Source organism: Malania oleifera, chromosome 4 (assembly GCF_029873635.1).
Source record: "Malania oleifera isolate guangnan ecotype guangnan chromosome 4, ASM2987363v1, whole genome shotgun sequence".
NCBI lineage: Eukaryota > Viridiplantae > Streptophyta > Magnoliopsida > Santalales > Ximeniaceae > Malania > Malania oleifera.
Window position 1 is genome coordinate 45,990,012 of NC_080420.1, and position 22,759 is coordinate 46,012,770.

The 22,759-nt window shown below is 35.8% G+C and overlaps 1 protein-coding gene across 5 annotated transcripts in view; it reads left to right on the forward strand.

The window, feature by feature from the left end:
* Nucleotides 1-22,759, forward strand: part of LOC131153257 (sulfhydryl oxidase 2) — a 71,987-nt gene that overhangs the window by 22,587 nt on the left and 26,641 nt on the right. For all 5 annotated transcript variants that reach the window (XM_058105446.1, XM_058105445.1, XM_058105448.1 and 2 more), the window contains 5 exons: nucleotides 369-550; nucleotides 15,015-15,084; nucleotides 15,187-15,255; nucleotides 15,331-15,404; nucleotides 15,489-15,645. In XM_058105446.1, coding sequence (XP_057961429.1) covers nucleotides 369-550; nucleotides 15,015-15,084; nucleotides 15,187-15,255; nucleotides 15,331-15,404; nucleotides 15,489-15,645 — 552 coding nt within the window. The remainder of the gene's footprint in view (nucleotides 1-368; nucleotides 551-15,014; nucleotides 15,085-15,186; nucleotides 15,256-15,330; nucleotides 15,405-15,488; nucleotides 15,646-22,759) is intronic.

The window sequence follows — 22,759 nt, forward strand, 5'->3', positions numbered from 1 at the left end:
TCATTCTCCCAAAAACGTGTGCGAGAACCATTTCCCACTTCATACTTAGTCAAAGGAATAAAAAAGCAAGTTTTGCGAGATGAATCTCCATGGACTATTTGAAGAACATTTAAGGCCCATGCCATTCATGTGCAAGACAAATTTACTTTTAATTGCTTTATGCCTGCAAGATGAATGCTGGAGTTTGTTTCTGGTGGGCTTTAGTGAGAACTTTTCTTCATTGCCTTCTTCTGTTTTTGTATCTCCTTCACGGTTTAAATTATTAATACTTTTCTGTTTCTTTTGTTTTGATATCACACTAGCTTTTTTATATTTAAAATTATGGCTTGGTGACTAAACCTTTTCTTTTGACTTCTTTGGCAGCACAGATAAATACTAAACTTTGCGATAAGTTTTCTGTGGGTCATTATCCTATGCTTCTTTGGGGCCCTCCTGTTAATTTTGCTTCTGGAAGTTGGGAAGCTAATCAAGACAAGAACAAAATACGTATGATTGATGATGGACGGACAGCCGATCGCTTGCTTAATTGGATCAATAAGCAATTGGGCAGGTATTAAATATTGCCTTTTGGTTTACAACATTTTTTTGTGTGTTTTTTTTTTTTTGGTTTTAAATTTTGAGCATGCATACTTGTTTTTCAATTTTCAGAGTTATAAATCCTTCCTACAATTGTGAGGGATTTAATTATCATCAGGAATTGGCTAGTGCTTTATCTTTAAGGCATTGAACAACTAGTTCCTGTGCGGCAGCAATCACAATGTAGCAGTCATTAAAATCAATTTAGGCACATAATAAAGTAAAACAGAATTATACTAAATGTCAAACAGTAATGTATAGTATGTATGTTTACCTTATCTGAATTGAACTTGCTCTCCAACAGCTTTTCTACATGGGTCATGTGGTGCCACACCTTTTTCATTAATAAAAATTTGTTATTGGCAAAAGAATATTTAAGATTTACGACTTTTATGATTAGACTTGATGTACATAGTTGGCTCGCAACTAATAGATTAAGCCTTTAGGTCAAGTGGTTGCTTAACGTGGTAACAGGACAGGTTTATTGTCTCCACATACTGGGGCCCTAGTTCTGCTTCCATTTTGACCTGGACGTGAGTGGGGAGGTGTTGGTGAATACCCTATCGATTAAGAGTGGGAATGGTAATGGGTTTATTTTCTGGTTGGATATCTCCCCCTAACAGTTTAAGCTTTTAAATGAAGTGGTGACTTAAGCTATTAGAGCTGTGGCAGCTCTGAGAGCCAGGTGGTCTTGGGTTTTATTCTTGTTGCTTGCATTTATTGTTTGTTTGTTTAAAATTTTCTTCTTCACAATGGGTGTTATTTGTTGTTTGTTAATCTCTCCACATGCAATTGGGCTGTGCAAGCAGGCAACTTTTAAGGCTTGATATAAATTCTTGGCCCACAATGTAATAGCTTTAAGTAGATGTTTAACATGTTCTAATAAGCGATTAAAAAAAAAAAGAATTGATCTATTGTTCTAGGGGCATTGAAAGAAAACACAAAAATTATCAAAATTAATTCTTTTCGAGTGATGCAATGAGATTTTTAAATGCACTTGCTAATTTAGTGAGTGCTAATGTGTTGCTTGTGTGTGTTACTATGGTCACACATTCTCTAGCGATAAAATGTTTTGTTTAGTTTAGTTTATTTATTTATTTATTTTTTTAAAGAGGAGAAATTCATTAGTGAGAAAGAGAGAATTACAAATGGCGGAGATAATGGAATCCTCCAAGGATTTGCTAAAAGCTATCACACAAGTGTGGCCAATCCTTAAGGAGATCAGATGATGAAATCCCCCAAAAAACTCGCAGTGTGCTTAAAAGGAAGAGTGGAAAGCTACTATGTTATGTAACAAATGGGAAGATGTTGCTTTGGCATAAACATACTCACGCTTCTGTCAACCCACAAAGTCCAAAGAATAGCATGCACCACATGAGGCCACAGTACCATTCCTTTTGCCTCTCCCAAAATACCAAAATCATACAAGCATGAAGTCATCAACATTTTGTGGTGCTACACATGCTTCACCAAATACCGAGAAAAGGACAACTAAAAACTGTCTGGCCACTTGACCATGTAGAAAGAGATGAACATTGGTTTCACTAGACTATAGGAATGTCATACAAATTTATTGGCTGTTTGTCTTTTAGGGTATCCTTACTGATAACAGGTTATCATGTCAACCCAATTAAGAATTGTATAGATCTTAAAAAGGAACCTTAGCGTTCCAACTGACATTGTTCAAAGGAAAAAGGGGGCAAGAGTATGAAGGTTTCAAAAAATGAAGGAAAAATGACTTTGAAGTAAAAGAACTAAATGTATACTCTAGCCAAACCCTTGAATCACACCTTCTTTGGGAAACAAAAAAATCCAAGACTCTCAACATAATGGTAAGCTTGCCAACCTATCTTCTGTTAAGACTCTTAAAGAAATGGAAATTCCAACAAAGAGTGAGGGGAAAGAAGTAAAAAAAAATTGTTTGGGATTGAAAAACTGGTAAAGAAAACTAAGTAAAAACAAACAAAAAAAAAGAATTTCATGTCAATGAAAACTAATAAGAAGGGATCAATGAAAAAAAAAATTTAAGAGGTAAAGGAAATGAATTGAGGTTTCTGCATGATGGGATGGTGGATGTTGTTGGCTCGTGGGTTTTTTGTACAATTTTCTTTTTCTTTTTGAAATTTGTCTTGAATTGGAGGCAAGGTTTTAATAGCCGAGACATTTTAACCATAATGAGGTAAGCTTTAAGGCATCAAGGCATAGGCCTTTTAAGAATTTTATTTTATTTATAAAAAATATATAGATAAATTACATTTGTAGAAGGAGAAAAACTTCAGAATTATGTGGAACTTGTTAATGTTGAGGAATCTTTTTTTTGAGCAAAGGTCTAGAATTCGGTGATCATGGTTGGGTGATCAAAATTAAAGGCTTGTTTACTTGTGGAAAACATTTTCCATTTTTTATTTTTAAATTTTTCAAGGAATTGTAAAATTTTAGGTTATTTTCAGTTCTCCAAAATTTGAATTTAAAAGGTAGAAAATAAAGAAACAATTTTTTATTTTTCTATTTCTAGATTTAAAATAATTACAAAAAAGATAATTTTTCTTCAATTTTTCAAAATTTATATAAGATAATATTAAGGGTCATGGGTTTTGGAGTTTGGATTTGGATTTGTGTGAATTTGGAAGAAACTCAATACATAATCCACATAAATAATAGTCATGATCCAAATTCCATGCTCCTATGCGCCAAGTAAGAAGTCATAAAGCTAGAAAATAATAAAAGGTGTTTTCCAACTTCTCTATATAAGTTTAGAAATTGGAAAAAATGAAGTCACATTTTTTTAATTATTTAAATAGTTAAAAATGGAAAAAAAAAACTATTTGCACAAGAAAAAAGTGCTAAAACTTTTTATTGTTCGTTTATTTTATGCAAATGTTGTAAACTGAAAAATTAACTAACTTTTTTGTAGTTCTTTGCAGAACTAAAACAGAAAATGAATTTTTTTTTTTTGCAACTAAATAGTGTCAGTCAGATGCATGATTTTATATTATTGCTGTGGATATTTTGTGATTAGTAGCTGATTGTAGTTGATATTCTGTAATTAATAGGCTGATTGTAATTGCCTTAATTAGTCTCTTAGTTGGCTGTAATTGCTGATTTTTAGCCTTGTAACTGACGTTTCTATTTGCTATATAATACGAGAACCCTCACAGAGAGAGGCATTCAATCCAATTGACATGGTATCAGAGCATTATCTCAATTAGGGTTGTTCTAATTATATATATATTTTTTGGTTCTATTCTGTGGGTAGTGGCAATTTCTGGGTCGTCGGCAGTTTTTGTTGGGTTTCCGATGGGCGTTAAACTGCTATTCGGCAGTTTCTGTTGAGTTGGGACTGGGCAATTGATTCTGTTTGCTTTAGAATCTTTGGTGGTTGTCGATCTGTGGTGTTTGGTTATCCTTTTTGGTGGTTGCAGTTCTGTTTCGTCACAAATCTTTGGTGGTGTTGATCTGTGGAGAGTTTCTGGTGCAAATCTTTGCTGATTCAAGTTTCTGGAGGTCCCACTGAAGGCTGTTGACACGTGAATCAGGTTTTATTTTTTGTGATTTATTTTTTTGTTGGGTTTCATCATGTATTCTAGTGATTCCTTTGGGGGTTTCATCATGTCTTCCAGTGATTCCTTTGGGGTGCGTTTTACTGGAAAAAATTTCTCTGCCTGGGAATTCTAGCTTCGTTTATTTGTTACAGGGAAAGAATTGTGGGGCCAGATTGATGGTAGTGATCCAGCTCCTACGGAGCCTAAGGAGTTGGCCAAGTGAATGGTCAAAGATGCACGTGTGATGTCTTGGATTTTAGGGTCGGTTGATCCTCTTATTGTGCTCAATTTAAGGGCCTATAAGACTGCGAAGACTAAGTGGGAGTACTTGGTGATGGTTTATCATGAGGATAATACCTCACACCGATTTCAGTTGGAATATGAGATCTAGTTACACTCGAGGCAATCTTTCCATTCAGGAGTATTTTTCTGGTTTTCAGAATTTATGGGGAGATTTTTCTGATGTGGTTTACGCGAAGGTACCTGCTGCATCTATCTCTGCTGTTCAAGCTGTTCATGAGCAGAGCAAGAGAGATCAGTTTCTGATGAAATTGCACCCTGTATTTTAGGCTACTCATTCAAATTTAATGAACCGAGATCCTTCACCATCCTTGGATGTTTGTTTTGGAGAATTACTTCGCGAGGAGCAGCGCCTTCTAATTTTGCTGACTCGGTGAAGGATTATGTTGCCACACTTTATTGGACTGTCTCACTAAATGGTGCTAATACGGAATATAAGGGTTCAAGGCAAAGGGATCCCATTTCCCTCTATCTCTTTGTTATGGTTGTCGAGATTTTGACTAATCTTCAAAAAGCTTCACAGCATGGTTATTTTAAGTTTCATCATAGATGTGGGAGAATATGGTTAATAATTTGTATTATATGATGTTTATTTTATGAAGGCTCTGATACCATGTTAAATTTTAGGGTTTACATTTTTTGGTCTTAATGTCTTCCATAGGGTTTGCTATCATTATATAGAAGAAGTTTACATGGTGCCATATTTTTAGGCATATTTTCAGCACCTAAATGCTGGCAGAAATTCTGGAACATGCTGCCAGAATTTCAGGCATATGTTCAGTGCCAGCATGCTGCCTAATTGCAGCATTATTTACAGCTACACTATAAATATAAAATAAACATCATATGATACAAATTGTTAACCATATTTTCCCACACTCCCCCTCAAGCTGGCGAATGGGTATTTTCCATTCCCAGCTTGGATACAATACTCTGAAACTACTTATCCCCTGCCTGGATATTTTGCATTTTGTTGGGATCGAACAATCTCCTCCGTTTGTGTTGTAGTGGCTGTCTCTGCAACCTCCTACATCTTTCACGAACAATGATCTCTTGGAGATTAAGGCCGATTACTTGAAACTACCAGTAATGAAGGCTGTTCAACCACCAGCAATGAAGGCTGGTGGAGAAATGCTCTAAGAAATTCAGCAATGAAGGCTGAGCACGAACAAAGATCTCATGGCAATTAAGGCTGATCACTCAAGACTACCAGCAATGAAGGCTGGTCAACCACCAGCAATGAAGGCTGGTGAGAAGTGCTCTAAGAAATTCAGCAATGAAGGCTGATCATGAACAATGATCTCATGGCAATTAAGGCTGATAACTTGAAACCATCAGCAATGAAGGCTGGCAACCACCTGCAATGAAGGCTGGTAAGAAATAAATTTCAGCAATGCAGGCTGAACACGAACAATGATCTCATGGCAGATAAGGTCGATCATTCGAAACCACCAGCAATGAAGGCTGGTAAGAAATAAATTTCAGCAATGAAGGCTGAACATTGTTAAGGCAGTGAAGCCAAGGTTTTGGGGGTTATGACTGCCGAAAGAAAAGAACTGAAACTGCTTCTAAGAATTTTCAGCAATGAAGGCTGAGCAGAAAGATGCAAAAAATACTCTGTTTTTGAACTAAAAACCAGAGTGAAACAGCAAAGAAGCAGCAGAAGGCTCTGATACCATGTTGAATTTTAGCAATGAAGGCTCTAATACCATGTTAAATTTTAGGGTCTACATTTTTTGGTCTTAATGTCTTACCCTCCCATAGGGTTTGCTATCATTATATAGAAGAAGTTTACATAGTTGGTGCCATATTTTCAGGCATATTTTCATTGCCAGCATGCTGCCTAATTGCAGCATTATTCACAACTACACTATAAATATAAAATAAACATCATATAATACAAATTATTAACCATATTTTCCCACAATAGATGTAGAAAATCAAAGGTCACACACAAGAGTTTTGTAGCTGACCTTATTATCTTTTCTCATGGATGCTCTCCGCATAGAAAATATGCTTGAGAAACTCTATAAAATTACTGGACTTGAGGCTAATCCATCAAAGTCAAAATCTTCTGTGCGGGCATTAATCCTACATTCCTACCAGCAAGAGTGAGATTATTCAAGTGCATGAAGTATTGGAAGCTCATTTTAACCGTGGGATATCTAGGTCTTCCTCTTATCGGGAAAAGGATCTCTGCTGATTATTGTGAACATCACTTGAGAAAATTTTAGGTTAAATTAACCTGTTGGTTCATAGTTATTTATCATATGTTGGCAGGCTTCAGCTCTTAAAATCTGTTTTTCTACAGCACCCAAATTTTCTGATGTCTTGCATAAACTCTTCCTCAAGAGTGGTTAAAAGGTTGGAACTTTTTGCAAAGGTTTAAAGCTTTTTTATGAAAGGGAAATTACTGGAATACTGCTGGCTGTTAGATTAACTGGTTTGATGTATGCAAACCTTTTGTTGAAGAAGGTTTGGACTTCAAATTGGTGGAAGAATGGAATAACACTTCTAATTTAGGATGGAATGGAATCTCTTTGCTTCAAGAGACTTTTTATGGTTGACTTGGATTCACTCCTACAAGCTGAAAGCAAGAGCTTTAGGGTTATAGTATCTCAAGCCTGCACATGGACATGTAGGAAAATCTTTAAAGCTAAGCATGAACTCTTTTCTTGTATTAAACACTATTTTGTCAATGGAAGGTTGCATTTATGTTTTTGAGAATGATCAGTAGCCTTAGGAAGTTTGATTTTTTCATTCGGGACTGTGGCCTTGGGAATGTTCCTTCTGACTTCCGAGCAATGGTAGTTTTACTTGGGTGGCTTCAGGTGACATATACCTCTTCTAGGATTGATAGATTTCTGTTTGTTTGGAACCTTTTTTATTTTATTTTATTTTATTTTTTCTGTTCAAATGTTGTGCAAGAGGTTCTAATTAGACCTAGATCATTGTCCAGTGCTCTTGTTCTCCTAATCCTTTTCGGTACAGTTTAGATTTGAAATTTTGTGGTTGATGCACCCTTCTTTTAGGGATAGTGTCAAGGTTTGGTGGACATATTGTTGGAATTGGTGTATTTCCAAGAAAAAAAAAAGGGGGGGGGGGGTGAATTGGGTATTTAAAACTTCCTAAGTTGATTTCAGATCCACATCCAGTATTTCCCAACCTAGAGTTTTCTATGCAATCCCAAATGCGCAGATAAATGTTAAGTGCGGAAATTAAGTCATGTGCAGCATTCACAGATATTAAAAGTAACATACACGTGCAGTAAATACATTGCGGAAATATAAATTGCACACACGATATGTTATCGGGGTTCAGCCAATATTGCCTACGTCCCCGCCTCTAGCTCATAAGCCTTAGGATTCTACTACGGCTCACTTGACGGGTGGAGCGACACCGATTATAACCAAGTCAAATTCTCAGGGCTGACCTCAACGTTTACACACTCTCCTTACGGAGTGGAGAAGGCCCTAACAACCAATCCTTATGAGCTAGATCAAACCCCCTCAGGCCACGCCTGGAATACAACATACAATTTAAATTTGCGAACAATTTTAATGCTTCTAAAAACAGGCAGATTTGTACCGATACAGCACAGTATAATCAATGCACATCAACAAGATAGAAACTATAAGCTCAGTGCAAATATGTGCAATGCTACTCAATGTAATGTCACTAAGCAATCAAGTGCAAGAGTGTATTGTCAATCTACCTTTGAAACAATATACCAATATATATCAACCAAAGATAGGGTTTCAAAGTTTTTGAATAATGTGATTAAATATCTCAAAATGATATTCTCAAAATATAAGCACAAGAGATATTAGCAATCCAAGCTTGCAAAAATGTTTTCTACAAGAACACAATACAAGCTCAAGAGTCTTGCAATACTAGTGCAAAGACTCACAAGCTCTCAAAATTTTCCCCACAAATGAATTTATTGATTAAAAATCAATGGGGAAAATTTATAGCTTACTTTCACAAGAAAATCAACACTCAATCAAAACAAAGAGAGTATTGCTTGTCTAAGGGATTGTAGGTACTCTCAAGATAATCGTACTCAACAAGATTTTGCAAAGGAATAAGTAAAGGAGGAGTATTTTTGGCTTGGAGTATGAAAAAGGGCTCTCAAAAAATTCAGAGAAAATATTTGCTAATTAAATCCCCAATCTTGTCTTAATTTTTACAAATGAGGACCTATATATAGAGATGAGAAAAATTATAGCCGTTGGGGACACGTTGGGTATTTTGGAAAAAGATGAATTAAGTTTAATTAAAAATAACCCAGTTTAATCTTGGTAAAATTTGAGCAACCCGAGAGGCTTGGTCGATCATTTTTAAGATTTGGTTGACCGGGTTACTTAGTTCGGTCGCCCAAGGTGTTTTTGAACTAAGGAGATGATCGACCAGACATGAGGCGATTTTTGAACTTCTGAGGTTTAGTCAACCAGGCTAAGTTTGGTTGACCGAATTTGGATGCTCGGTCGACCGGCCCATTTTTCTACTTCAAGTTCGGTCGACCAGGGCGTTGGGATTTCCCCACGTGCCAATTCGGTCGACCAGGGCGTTGCGGTTCATTTTAGAAGTGGTAGACCAAATGGTCAACTTTTTGATCCTGGAGAGGTTCAGTCGACTGAAGTGCTCTGTGTGTTGGGGTTCGGTCGACTGAACACACCAACTTTGTGCAATTCAGTCCTATGGTCCTTACTGAGCTCACAGATCCTACATATATGATATGCACTAATTATTACAGACCATGACATATTAAATATTACAGACCCAAATGAATGAAATATAAATTACAAACAATAAACAATTCGGTCTTCATTTTTTTCGAGTCTCCATATACACCATATGATATTGCCAATTCATGCAAGACTCAACTTGTACACGAATTCGGAAAACATTAAATACCTTGTATTTATCATTATCAAAAACGAGATAGGATTCAAAAAGTCAACACATATTTATCATGCTCAGGGGCTGGAGGGCTTTAAAGAGATGAAAAGATTGATGTTTGGGAAAAATAAGTTGAAAACATCATGATAGAGAGGTGTTTGGGGATAACAAGGAACAAAAAACAAAGATTTTTTCTTTTTTAGAGATTGAGGCGATGGGTAGGTTGGTGGAGTGTGGACTGTTGGGTATGGAGGATTAGGTAGAAGGACTCATCTTTGTAATAAGATGGAGTTGCTTTTGAAGGTAGGGCATAGATCAATTACAGTGAAAAATCAAGGATTTTTATGGTTAATCTTTTTAATTAACATTTTTAATATTTCCTAAATTAATGTTGTGTTGATTAACATAATATTTTCTATTAAACTAAATAAAGTAATCTGTGATTGTTATTTTAATTAACAAAGATTTTTTTAAATCTTGTTTAACTAGTACATACTAGCATTATAGATATTTTTTTTGTTTATTTTATTTTATTTTTTGAAAAAAGTTTTACTGAAATAGCAGATCCTCTTCATGAGAGATTTTTTAAGCAATATATGAACTTGTTCTCATTGAAGTTAAGATGGCTTTGAAAAAGATGAAAAGGGGGAAATCAGTAGGACCAAATAACATACCAATTGAAGTTTGGAAATATTTAGGGGATAAAGGAAGTATATGGTTAATTAATCTATTCAACTTATTCTAAGTACCAAGAAAATGCCGGAGGAATGGAGCGAAAACACGTTAATACCTTTATACAAAAGCAAAGGCAATATTCAAAACTGTAATAATTATCACAGAATAAGATTATAAGTCATTCAATGAAACTTTGTCAAAGGGTAATTGAACAAAGAATAAGACCAAAAATGAGGGTTTTAAAGAATCAAGTTGGTTTTATGCCTGGGAGATCAACAACAAAAGCTATTTATCTTTGAAGAAGATTAATGGAAAATTTTAGAGAAAAGAAGGGGGACTTGCATATGGTTTTTATTGATCTTGAGAAAGCATATGATAGAATACTCAAGAAGTTCTTTGGTGGGCCTTAGAAAAAAGGGGGTATGCAGTAAATATACTGAGGTCATTAAGGATATGTATGATTGAGTAATGACTAGCATTATGACTATAGGAGGGGAACTTAAAGAATTTCCAAGCACAATTGGTGTACATCAAGGTTCTACTTTGAGTCCTTATCTTTTTCACTTTAGCAATTGATGAACTCACTAAGAGAATATATCCAAAACTAGATCCCTTGGTTTATGTTGTTTGTAGATGATATTGTCTTGATTGATGAAAATTGAAGTGAAGTGGAATCTAAATTAGAACTTTGGAGAACTGCTTTAGAGTCTAAAGATTTTAGGATAAGTAGGAATGAGACAAAATATATGAAATGTAATTTTAGTAATGCAAGGATTAGTAGTCGAGAGAAGACTAAACATGATAATTAGGAAATTAATAACACTTAATTTGGTATCTTGGATCTATTATACCAGTGCAAGGGGAAATTGAAATACATAGAAATAAAGCAGGTTGGGTAAAATGGAGGAGTGCGTCAGGCATGTTGTGTGATCATGGAATACTCTAGAAGTACTTATGCAATAAGTGTTGCCAAACGGGGGCTAAGAAGGGTTTTGGGTCAGAGTAGAGGAAGTGGATAAAAGAGTTATACAAACATGTTAATGATTGTTAATGGACATCCTAGGGAGTTGTTTAAGGCTTTGGGGTTAAGTTCACTCTGCTGATTGATGGTTTAAGTGGGTTGATTTCACATGCTTAGGTTTCAGGGATGATTATAGGATTGTTGGTTAGGAGAGAGGAGGCTGAGTTGTCTCATCTTTAGTTGAAGATACCGTATTTTATTTCCCTTGGGAGGATAGTGTTGGGAAAATTAGAAATGTACTCATTTTGTTAAGAAACTTTGAGAAGATTTTGTGGATGAAGATCAACATGTCGAAGAGTGGCGTGGTTGGCATTATCTAGATCTTAGCAATATAGAGGGATTTTATGCTATGGCAGGTTTTGCTTCTTTGACTTGGCCTTTATTGTACCTAGGTCTTCCTTTAGGAGGCAACCTTATGTCTGCTGTTTTCGGGATTGTGGTTAAGAGAGTGGGAAAGAGGTTTGGAGGGTGGAGGCAAGCTTACTTATCCCTAGGGGGTCATACTACTCCCATTAGTGCTCCCCTTTCTAACACTCCCATTAATTTTTTATCAGCTTTTAGAATTCTTCTAGTCTGGTGTGGGTTTAGAAGAGGACGATGAGACATGTGGTCTGGTTGTGGTGAGTGGTGAGAACAAGAGAGATCATCTTGTTGGTGGGAATGTGGTTAGTAGGTTAGGAGACCTAAGTCTTGGGGCGGGGGGGGAGGGGGGGGGGAGCTGTTTTGGGGCGTGGAAATGTGGTACATAAAAACACCTCTTAAGTAGGAAAATATTTATGGGGCTAATTCCCTATGGCGTCAAGCTATTAGAGATAAATATGGATTTAATTGGAATGGGTGGTTACTATAGGAAATATGATGCTTCTTATGCAAGTCATTGGAAGTTTGTTGCCAAGTTGCTTGTTTATTCTTTCCTTTTCCTTGCTTCAAAGTGGGTAATGACAATGGAATTTGGTTTTGGAAAGACATTCAGTGGAGAGACTCCACTGGAGCTTTTGGTGCCTCATATTTTTAGATTATCCATTGTTTGTAGTGCACCAATTATAGATTTTTTCCTTTTCGGAGGGGGGCCTCTCTTTTTGAGACTTCCACTTCTTTAGAAGTCTTAATGAAAGAGAGGTTGATGAGCTCACTTATTTTCCAAGTGTGTTGGATTCTTTTGTTCCTCAAAATAGGGGAGATGCTAGGGTCTGGTTAGTTGATTCTTTGGTTCTTTTCTCCTAAATATTTCTTTTCTCATTTTTGAGACCTAAAACCCCTAGTCCTTTTCCTTTATATTATGTCTTTTAAGCTCAGGCGCAACGCAACGGTAAGGTTGTCGCCGTGTGACCTAGAGGTCATAGGTTCGATGTGTGGAAACTGCCTCTTGCAAAAATGCAAGGTAAGGCTGCGTACTATAGACCCATTGTGGGCCGCCCCTTCCCCGGACCCTGCATACGTGGGAGTTTTGAGCACTGGGCTGCCTGTTTTTTGTTTTTCTTAAAATCCTAAGGTTCCTTTTGAGGTCCAGACATTCATTTGGACCCTATCTATTAATGGATTAGTACAAATGACTTTTCACAGGTATGAAGGCCCAACAAGGCTCTCAGCCAGATAAATATATCTTTTGCCACAAGTCCAATGGGACTAATCCACACTTCTTTCTTCACTGCTGGGCAGCGAGAAAGATTTGAAATGCTCTTATATCCTGTTTTGGTGAAGTGTTGGTGGCTCTGCCAAATGTGTATGAGTTCTTACCTGTTGGGATCTTGGGAAGAGTAGTAGAGGGAGGACTTTATGGTTTTGTGCAGTGCATGCAATATTTTGGATGCTGTGGCTTGAGAGGACGTGAGGATGTTCAAAGGTTAGTTTATTTCTTCTTCTCTGCCGTGGGACAGAGTTATTCTTTTTTGCTTCTATTTGGTCACATTCTTTTGGAATCATTGGGGTGATATTGCTGTCTGATCTTCAGAGGAATTGGAGGGCAGTATTATTGTAATTAGCTGTTTCCTGGAGGATGTCTTTTCCTCCTACTGCACTTTTGTTTAGCTGGTAATGGATTTATATGTTATCTAAAAAATGTGTTTTGACAGTTGGGCTCCTATTGGTTCCTTGTTTCAGAACTATTGCCCCCAAGTTGTTCATGATTTTGATCTGCCTGAAGAAGCCAAGATAGCTGTTGTGGTGTTTTAGCTAAAGATACTTGGGAGTGGCCAAATTCTTCTCCTCCAGTGCTTCAAGATTTCTTGCACTGTAAGTCCAGAAGATTTTTCTGGGGAGTTGATTCTTTTGTAGTTTTACTCTAAAATATGCTTGGAACCATTTCAGGGCCAAGGCTCTTTTAGGTAGTTGGGTAAGACATTTGGTTCACCCAAATATTCGGGTAGGGAATGAAAAGAGAGGTTCATGAGGAAAGATAACGGAATAAGAGACTTCCTATCAAGAACTGAAGCTGGCGTCGTGTTGATAAGACAACACACTTGAAGAATTGCTTTATGTGGAACATTAAACAATGGGCAACTTCCATGAGGTGCCTATTTTTTTCTTTTGGCAACTACATTCCGCTGTGGAGTGTGAGAACAAGTTGATAGATATCCATGCCAGAACTGGTTAAGTACAAAAAGGTGTAGCGAAGTACTCTTGGGGCTTATGGTCCAACCTGCAACTCTCAATTGTTTTGGAAAATTTGAAGTTCAACATGTTTAGAGAATCACTCAGATTAGAGCATTCCTTAAACCTTTTATATACGAAATTGATAATAATTTTGTTAGCCGTAGCTTACCCAAAAAAAAAAAAAAAAATCCAAGTTGATTTCATAAATGGAGTAGGCTTAAACCTGAACTGAAAAAATGCAAAGGGCAAATGCGTAATCTCTACTTTATTATTTGTTTGTCATTTGGGAGTTTGAAAGTTTAGACTACACTTAGGGTGTTTTAGGCATGCCTTGTCTTGAGGCAAGTCTCTGGATGAGCCTCAATTGTGCCATTTAAACATTTATTAGAAATGCAAAAAGTACAAAACATGTACTTAATGTTTTAAATAAGCATGAATCCAAAATTTCTATTTATTACTGTAGTAATTGAATGAATGCCTTGCTTATGATAAGGGAGAAACTAAGAGATAATTATTCCCCTATTTCTAAAAAGGATGTCTTGCTTTAACATGCTCTCTCTCTTTCCTCTCGTCCTTCTCAAAACCTTTGTTCTTCCTTGGTTTCCAACTAATCATGGATATTGTTTGTCATGAGAGGAGGTGGTTCTCAGAGGGCTTTCCAAGTAGAAGGGAAATCCTTTGATCTGTGTTTAGAGAGAAGAGGGAGGGTGACATTGTTTTTTTGTTTCTTATGGGCCTCCTTATTTGCATCAAGTCATTTGCATTAGTCCTATCAAAATTTATCGAAATCTTGAAATGTTCTCAGAATTCAAATTAGAGATTTAGGAGTGAAGTGAAATTTCTCTCTTAAATTATTTTATTTATATTTATCGAGACAAAAGATTATTATAAGTGCTTTTGAAATTATATATGAAAAAAGAAACCTACAACAACATTTTATTTAACCATTCATGTCTAAATTATTATTATTTGTATAATAAATAATATTTAAATGATTTACGAATTTCATTTGTACTAACTGATTCACTACATATGTTTAATGTACATTATCTTACAAATACGTTTGATGCACGTATTATATTACAACTTCTCCACTTCATACACAGCATAAATGTATTTACTTGTAATATATTGGTCCTAAAACTTACATTATTATCTTTGTTAATCATTTCTAAAGCTTCATAAAATAATTCCATGCTTTACTACTGATTTCCATTATTTTTCCAAATCGAAATCGAAATTTCCATTGAAATTTCCGTACTTTTGGAGCTTCGAAATTTGGGTCAAAATCGAAATTTAGACCTTGATTCTAACAACTATGATTATATATGTTATGATATATAGAACATCGTGGCATTTCTTTTGGGTTGGTGTTTCTACTTTTAATGTTGTGTCTAACTTGCTAGTTCATATGGCTTGGACGATGAGAAATTTGAGAATGAGCATCTTTCATCAAATACATCAGATCGTGGTCAGGTGCTCAAACTGCACAGCTTTAAATTCCATTCACTGTTGTTACAAATTAAAGTTCTTGATTGATAGTTTGGATATTGAGTTCTCAATCCATGCATTTTGTAGATTGCTAGAGCAGTATATGATGTTGAGGAGGCGACGTCCACTGCCTTTGACATTGTATTAGAGCACAAGGTAGACATCCCTTTTGGTGTAATTATGTATTCATGTTTTGAGCTTTCATTTACTTATTATATATCAATTTTGCAGATGATCAGATCAGAAACTCGGGCTTCGCTTATAAGATTTCTTCAAATCTTGGTGGCTCATCATCCTTCTAGGAGGTTCACTTAAACCCTTGCAAATTGCTTCTTTAATATACATTGTGCTGCTTCATTTGTTGCTTTAATTTTGACTATTTTTATTAGGTGCCGCAAGGGAAGTGCAGAAATACTTGTAAATTTTGATGACTTGTGCCCATCAGATGTGTTGTCAGCCAATAAACAACAATCTATAATTGCTAATGGGAAGGGTGCACTGGGGAATTTTCAAATTTGTGGTAAAGAACTTCCTCGTGGATATTGGGTGGGTAGTTGAAGTTGAATAAATATTTTTTTTCCCTGCTGTGTTTGTTTATTTTTTGAGTATTGACATCATGGTTTGTGCAGCCTGGTTTTAAGCAATGCTTGTTTGACTGTAGTTTCATATTGTTGTTTGCTGATGTAGTTATGATTCTCCACCAAATAGTCACTTGTGACCTGAATCTATTAAGTTTCATTTTTCATTTATATGTGTGCTCAATTTTATTATTATCAAAAAATTATTGGATAACGTCGTCAGCATCATCAGCATCTAAAAACAGAAGAGCATGGATTTTCAATTTCATTCATTTTTTATTGATTGATTTTTCAGATAGGATGCACTTTGTAATTTCATTATCACCATTCTAGAATCTGGACTAGCAAATCTTGTTCTTCTCTGTCACATACTCATGTTTTTGGATGTACAAAGAAATTTATTACAGAAGAAAGAGCAGATAGAGGGAGAATGGGATATTCTCCTAAAGAAATGGAAAACAAAATCAGAAACTAAAAGAAATAGTGTCGCGAGGCCTGCCAGCCCCTTTGCATATGGCTAACAAAACTTCCCTGAAAGCGCTAGACGTCAAACTCCGAAGCAGTTCCAAAATACAAGTCTGCCATTAAATTTTTTTTAGTAAATATTTGTTAGCACTGGTGCCATTATCATAATTCTTACAAAAACAATAGTATAAAAAAATTGAAAAAATCCTTGAAATTTGTATGGTTTTCTAAATTAAAACAATAAATTCAACAGAACTGTGATAATGCCAATGAAAGCCTCAATGTCATAGTGCCCAAAAATTGGTAAGTTCTTCAAATGTTTTGAACATACTTTGCAAAAGCTAGATGAACTTTTAGATTAATAGGGTGCCACATCCTTATCAGAGTTTTAGGGGGGAAAATGCCTATTCTAGAGTTAGATGTTCTTTTGGCTGTTTTTTTTTGGTTGTATTTGTTTCCATGTCTTCAGTTTCTTGTGCTGACTTTCCTCCTCTATTATAGAATATGGGTACAATTCATCGGGAACACATAGACATATCTGAGTAAAAGTAAGTCAAAAAAATATCAAATTATCCTTATGCATCATTTATGATCTAAAAGAGCATTAAAGTGGTGCCCAAAAAGTATTGGAGAGGCCTCTAAATTTTAGGTATGTATGATAGGGAAAGGAATGGGAGATCTTTTGAAGCAACGGGTACCCCCCTACATGTTAAAGACCAATGGATTGCAGCTGCTACTAGTTGGCACAGTGGTTCAGTATTTAATGACACTCAGTAATGCTCGTGTTTTGGAGAGTTAGCTGTTGTTTATCTTTGTCTATTTTTTCTGTTATTGTAAATTAGGGAGCTAAGTATTGGTTTAAGACTTCTAGAGATTCAGGCAAGAAGATCATTTTTCAGGAGAGGAGATTCTTTGTCCTTTTCTGTTGTTAGACTTGCACTTGATGTTGTGAGTAAAATTGTCAATTGGGGTTGAGATTCTTGAGAAGTACTTTGGAGGGTTTAGGATGGGCTTTGTGGGTTTCTGTTTGTGCTAAATTGTCTCAAAAGGCAATCCTCATAATGATTCACAAATAAATGAGTTGGAGTTGATTTTCGCGACCCCTTAAAACTTCTTATTGTCCTTTGATTGAACAAGAAATTGCTCAACTGCTTATTAGGTTAGAGGCTTATTTAACAACCCTTGTGACTGAAACGCCCTTTGATGGATCACTGTCTCTCTCTCTCTCTCTCTCCGTCTCCCGTCTCTGTTGCTTTGTCAGCCCCCATGTGCAGCATGCCATATGTGCTCCTCTCTAATAATAATGCAGGCTTAGGGCATAGATCTTCAACGATAACAAGAATGGGGATCTTCAATGTCTTTGCTTCTCGTCGACGTTGTAGTGACATGCTACCCACTGTGGTTTGGGAATGCTTTTGGCCAGTGACAAGGGTGGTGATGCTGGTCAATGAAGTCACAGAGATTGGGGGCAATTTTTATTTTATTTTTGGCTTTAGATTCTTTTTTGGTCTATTGTATAAGTGGCATATGTAACTTCAATATGAAAGGATGTTAGCATTTGTTAGCTTCTTCATTAAATTTTGTAGAACCCCAACTCCAAAATCCAATTGCTGTTTGTGTTTCAAGCGGGGATGCAGGTCAATATCTTCTTTCCCTTCAAACAATTAGGGAGAGTTAATTGTTGTGTTCAAAAGGACAAAATTAGGTGTGATGGAGGAGGTCAATTGTGAACTCTACACTATGGAGATTAAGGGAAGGAATTAAGCCTGTCCTTATTAAAATGCAGTCTATAATTTTTTTTTTTGACATGAAATTTTTTCCTTAAGATGTTTAAATTTGATTTCATTGAGTTTTTTTTTTTTTTTTTCATATTTGTATTTTCCATATTTTTGTTTGTTGTCAAATAGCCAAATGAGTTTCCTAAGATCTATAAATTTAATTTGTAAATTTGAATTTTTCATATTTTATTGTATTTTGAAATATCTTTTGGCTTCTCAAATAACAAAAGGAGCTCACATTGCTTAAACAGTTGAAATGTTTAAATAGGCATGTTCAAACGTGGCGGTCAAATTCCCACCTAACATAAACCATTCAATATTGAGTGGTTTAACCTGGTTTTAAATTGCCTCGCTGATTCAAAGTTTGAATCTGTATTCAGAAAACACTTAATTTTTCCTCAAGACACCTTACAGCTCGCTGATGATAATTTTTTTTTTTTTCTTTTTGGATGATGTATATAATTTCTCCAATGTGCTTACCATCTTGCAGGTGTTTGAGACTGTTTTGGATTTGAGAATTGATTTTCTAGGAGTGGTTTGTTTGTATCTATGGCTGGTTATTTTTGTTGTTACTGGTTATTTTGATCATTTAGCCTATGTTATTGCTATGTTTGTAGGCATGAGTTACTGAGGTTATTGTGGTCATTGTTATGTACTTGCTATATATTATAAATAAAGGGTGAGACATCATTGTGGTTAGGTCTTCCAATTCATCAATTACTTCGACATGATATCAGAGCAAGATCTGACCTAAACCCTAAGTGCATAAACGCGACCAAACCAAACCCTAAACCTTAAACCTCAAAATCCTACCTAAGCCTGCTGCTATAAAAGGATCTTCTGCATCACCATAAACCAGAAGCAAGGCCAGGAGTTTCTGGAAAACAATGTTTTTTCTGGAAAAATCCTGGATGCTACCGTCCTTCTAGAAATTCAAAGAGCCCCATCATATTTTGCAAAGCTAATGACACAACTACCCACCGAACCTGCCGATCTGCGATCCTCTAAAATTTCATAGTTGAGGGGTGTCCCATGTGCCAGCCGGAAGCCGGAAGCTCCGACTCAACATGCTGGTACATGAGAGTTCTTTGAGCAATATGTTTTGCTCCAATTTCTTCTAGAATGTCCTAAATACTTCCATAAATTACAATATCAAGTTGTCCGTCATGTATTTTCTTCAAAGATTCAACTTTTTTTGATTGTTCATTCCTAGAACTTTGTTTATGGTTGTTTGGTACAAATAGGGTGCGTGATAGTTCCTTGGGGCTGTGTGTTAGCTTCTTGGGGCATTGGCAGTCTTATGCTGGTTTATTTGTGACTTGTTCATTGTGGTCACGTTGTCTGTGGTTGTTCTGGCTGTTAACCTTGTTAGCATTGGTCTAAGTTTGTGAGTGTTGAGATGGAGTCCATGAATCCCAAAAGTATGTTTCTTCCATCATTGTCCTAGATAACAGCTGAGAATTGAGTGGAAATAATTATGTGAAGTGGTTAAGGCTTTCAAAAAGGAAAGATGTTTGGATTCAAGAAGATGCATGGATTGTCTCCCTCTTATGGAACTCAATGAAACCGTAGATTGCATGGATGTGCATGCACTTGGATGTATGGAAGGAGATTTGGGGTTACGTCAAGGTTTTGTACTTTAGTAACATTACATGTATATACGATCTATTTTGGAGTCTTTGTAGAGATGTAGCGCATCCATGAGGAATTTAACATCATGCAACCCATGATTGTCGATTTTTATGAGATGCAAAGGCAAAGGGAGCAGATGATAGTTCTTTGTGTCCTAGTAGGTTTGAAACTCAAATTTGAGGCAATCTGGTCCATATTTTTGGTAGTATAGAGTTATCATCCTTTGTTGAAGTTTATTCTCGTGTTCTTTGTGCTTTCCTTCAACAAACATTTCTTGGTGTCTACTTCTGGTGCTTCAACTTTTAGCTCGAAGGAGAGTGCTTTTGTTACACATGATGATTCTGGTTTCTCACCAAGCCATTATTATATTTTTCCTGGTGGTTCTAGTGGTCATGGTGGAAAGGATGGATGTGGTAGAGGTTCCTTTTGCAAGTGCACTAGTTGTGGATGAGGAGATCACTTGATTAAGCAGTGTTGGGATCTTAACGGTAAGCCGCCATGCATTGCCAATGCAGTCACCACAATTTCCACACTCTTGAGTTCGGCTCATCATATTGTATTTATTTAGAGGAATTGTATTCCAAGTTCTAGCATATCAAGCATCCCAGCAAGCTTCGCTTTCCATTACATCTCTTGCTCAAATGGGCAACCCTACAACATGTTTGTCATCTAGTATTTTTCGCACTAGTCCTTGTGTTATAGATTCAAGGGCTACTAATCATATAACAGGTACAACTAATTTCTTTTCCACCCTCTAGTGTTATGAAAGCCTACCTCGTGTTACCTTAGTTGATGGGTTTACATCTACTGTTAAGGGAATAGGGACACAGTAATCCCACTTCCACAACTTCTCTTTCTTTTGCTTTGTATATCCCCAAGCTCCCCTTCAATCTTGTGTTAGTTAGCAAGATTGCGAAATCCATGAATTTTTTTTTTTTTGTAAGATTCTTTCTTGATTATTCTATTATTCATTATTTGTAGAAGAGGAAGACAATTAGTGGGGGGCGTGAAATTGGTGGACTTTAGCACTCTGAGTCACTATCTCCTTCTATAGGCTGCTGCTACACCACTCCAAATCCATTGTCATCTTGGTCATCCATCATTAGAGAAGTTAAAATAGCTAGTTCCTACTTTGAGTTATGTGTCTAATCTTGAGTGAGTCTTGTCAGTTGATCATTGTGTTCCCTATGCTTCTCAAGTCAATAAATGGTAGTAACCCCTTTATGTGAGTTCATTTTTATATTTGGGGTCCGAATCAAGTTGTGTCAAAGATGGGTTTTCAATTAACTTTTGTTGACTATTATTCAAGGATGACTTGGCTTTATATAATGAATGATCATTTTGTGTTGTTTCATATTTTTGTGCCTTTGTTCTGAAATAAAGACTTAATTTTATTATTTGAGTACTTCGTAGTGATAAATCTATGGAGTAATTCAATGCCCAGTTCATTACCTATATGACTATGTTAGGTATTGTCCATTAGTTATCTTGTCCCCACACTCCACAACAAAATGGAGTTACAAACATGGTTTTAAATCCCGGTAGTGGGTAGCGTAACGTAATGGTAATGGGTGTAACGGGAAGCGGAAGTAGCGGATGCTACATAACAGGAAGTGGGTGTAACGACTGTGAATTTCTTTGAAGCACGCACAACCTTGTGCATATTAGCATAGTTGCATGTTTTAAGCTTTTAGCCCTTCTTAGAAAGAGTTTTAGTGTATTTTGGATCCTTTAGTTCGAGTAACTAAATTATTTGGCAAGGGCAACAAGTGTACATTTGTTTTAAACCACCATTGATTGAAAAATTACATGTGTGTGCATATTTATACTTCTCATTGTTCTTATCTGTGATAAATTTTTATGTGTGCTAAATTAATTAGTAAAACAAAATGCATTATACACTCCATTAATCTTTTAGACACATAAGACATACGAATAATACAAATATGTAATAGCTAGAAAAGAAAGAAGGTTGAAGTTGAAAAATATATAACATGAATATCACATTACTGAAATTATCAAAATAAAATATTTTGCTAACAAGTTAGTATTTTTAAATCAATGTTTTAAAAGGTGAAGGCGTAAGGCGAGGTGTTTTAACCCTCAAAAGGCGAGGCGTACACCTTAAGGCGTTGGGGCGTAAGCCTTTTGAGAATTTTTTTTTTAATATAAAAATTTGTTAAATAAATTATATAAATTTAAAATAAAGTAAAAATTAAGAAAATCACAAATATAATGTAAAAAAAAAAAACTAGATGTACTTCGCAAAATACTTGTTGGCCACTCAAAAAATGCTAACTTGTATACATAACATAAATCATGACGAAAGATAGTTATACCATTACAAAGTTCAAACTATTTTCATGACGTAAGATACAAGTCTAGTTATTTTGGAAAGGTTGAGGTTCAAGAGTTTTAGAAATAAACTCATATTATGACATTCCTTTCGTACAAATATGTAGTTAAAATTTTCTAACCAATTCTAACTTGAGAATTACACACCCAAAATGCATAAGCCTTAATTAAAAAGTTGCAAAAGGCGTGCTTTTTGTATAAATGTGTAAGCCTTAGCATGTAATGCGTTAGCCTTTTTGGAATTTTTATACTTTAGATTGAGCCTCAAGGCGTTTTAAGCATGCCTTGTCTTGAGGCGAGCCTTGATTGAGCCTTTTAAGACATTGTTTTAAATTGTTAATTAATGCATCTCGTATGAGTTATAATCTTTTCACCCTCTCGCCATGTGTATATGATTTATGAAAGAGAGGGGAAAAATGAGAAGAAAAAGTAAAAAATAAAATATTTTTTGGGTGTAACAATTCTGTAGCGGTACAACCGCTACAACCGTGATTTTTATTCCCACCGATTTCGTGGTGTGTGACGGTATTGGTAACCCAAAAAGCCATTACGTAACGGCATTATGTAATGGTCGTGGCCGTTATTTAAAACCGTGGTTACAAAGAAGAAAAGTAGTCATATCCTCAAAGTCACTCATACCCTACTTTACTAGATGAATGTTCCTAAAATGTTTTGGATTGATGCCGTACTTACTGCATGCTCTCTTATCAATAGAATGTCATCCTCGGTTCTTAGTGGTAAAATTCCCTAGTTTGTTCTCTTCCTTAGTGCTCCTTTATTCTCTTGACCTCTTTATATATTTTGGTGTATCTCCTTTGTTTATCAGTTGATCACAGGGGTGGATAAGTTGAA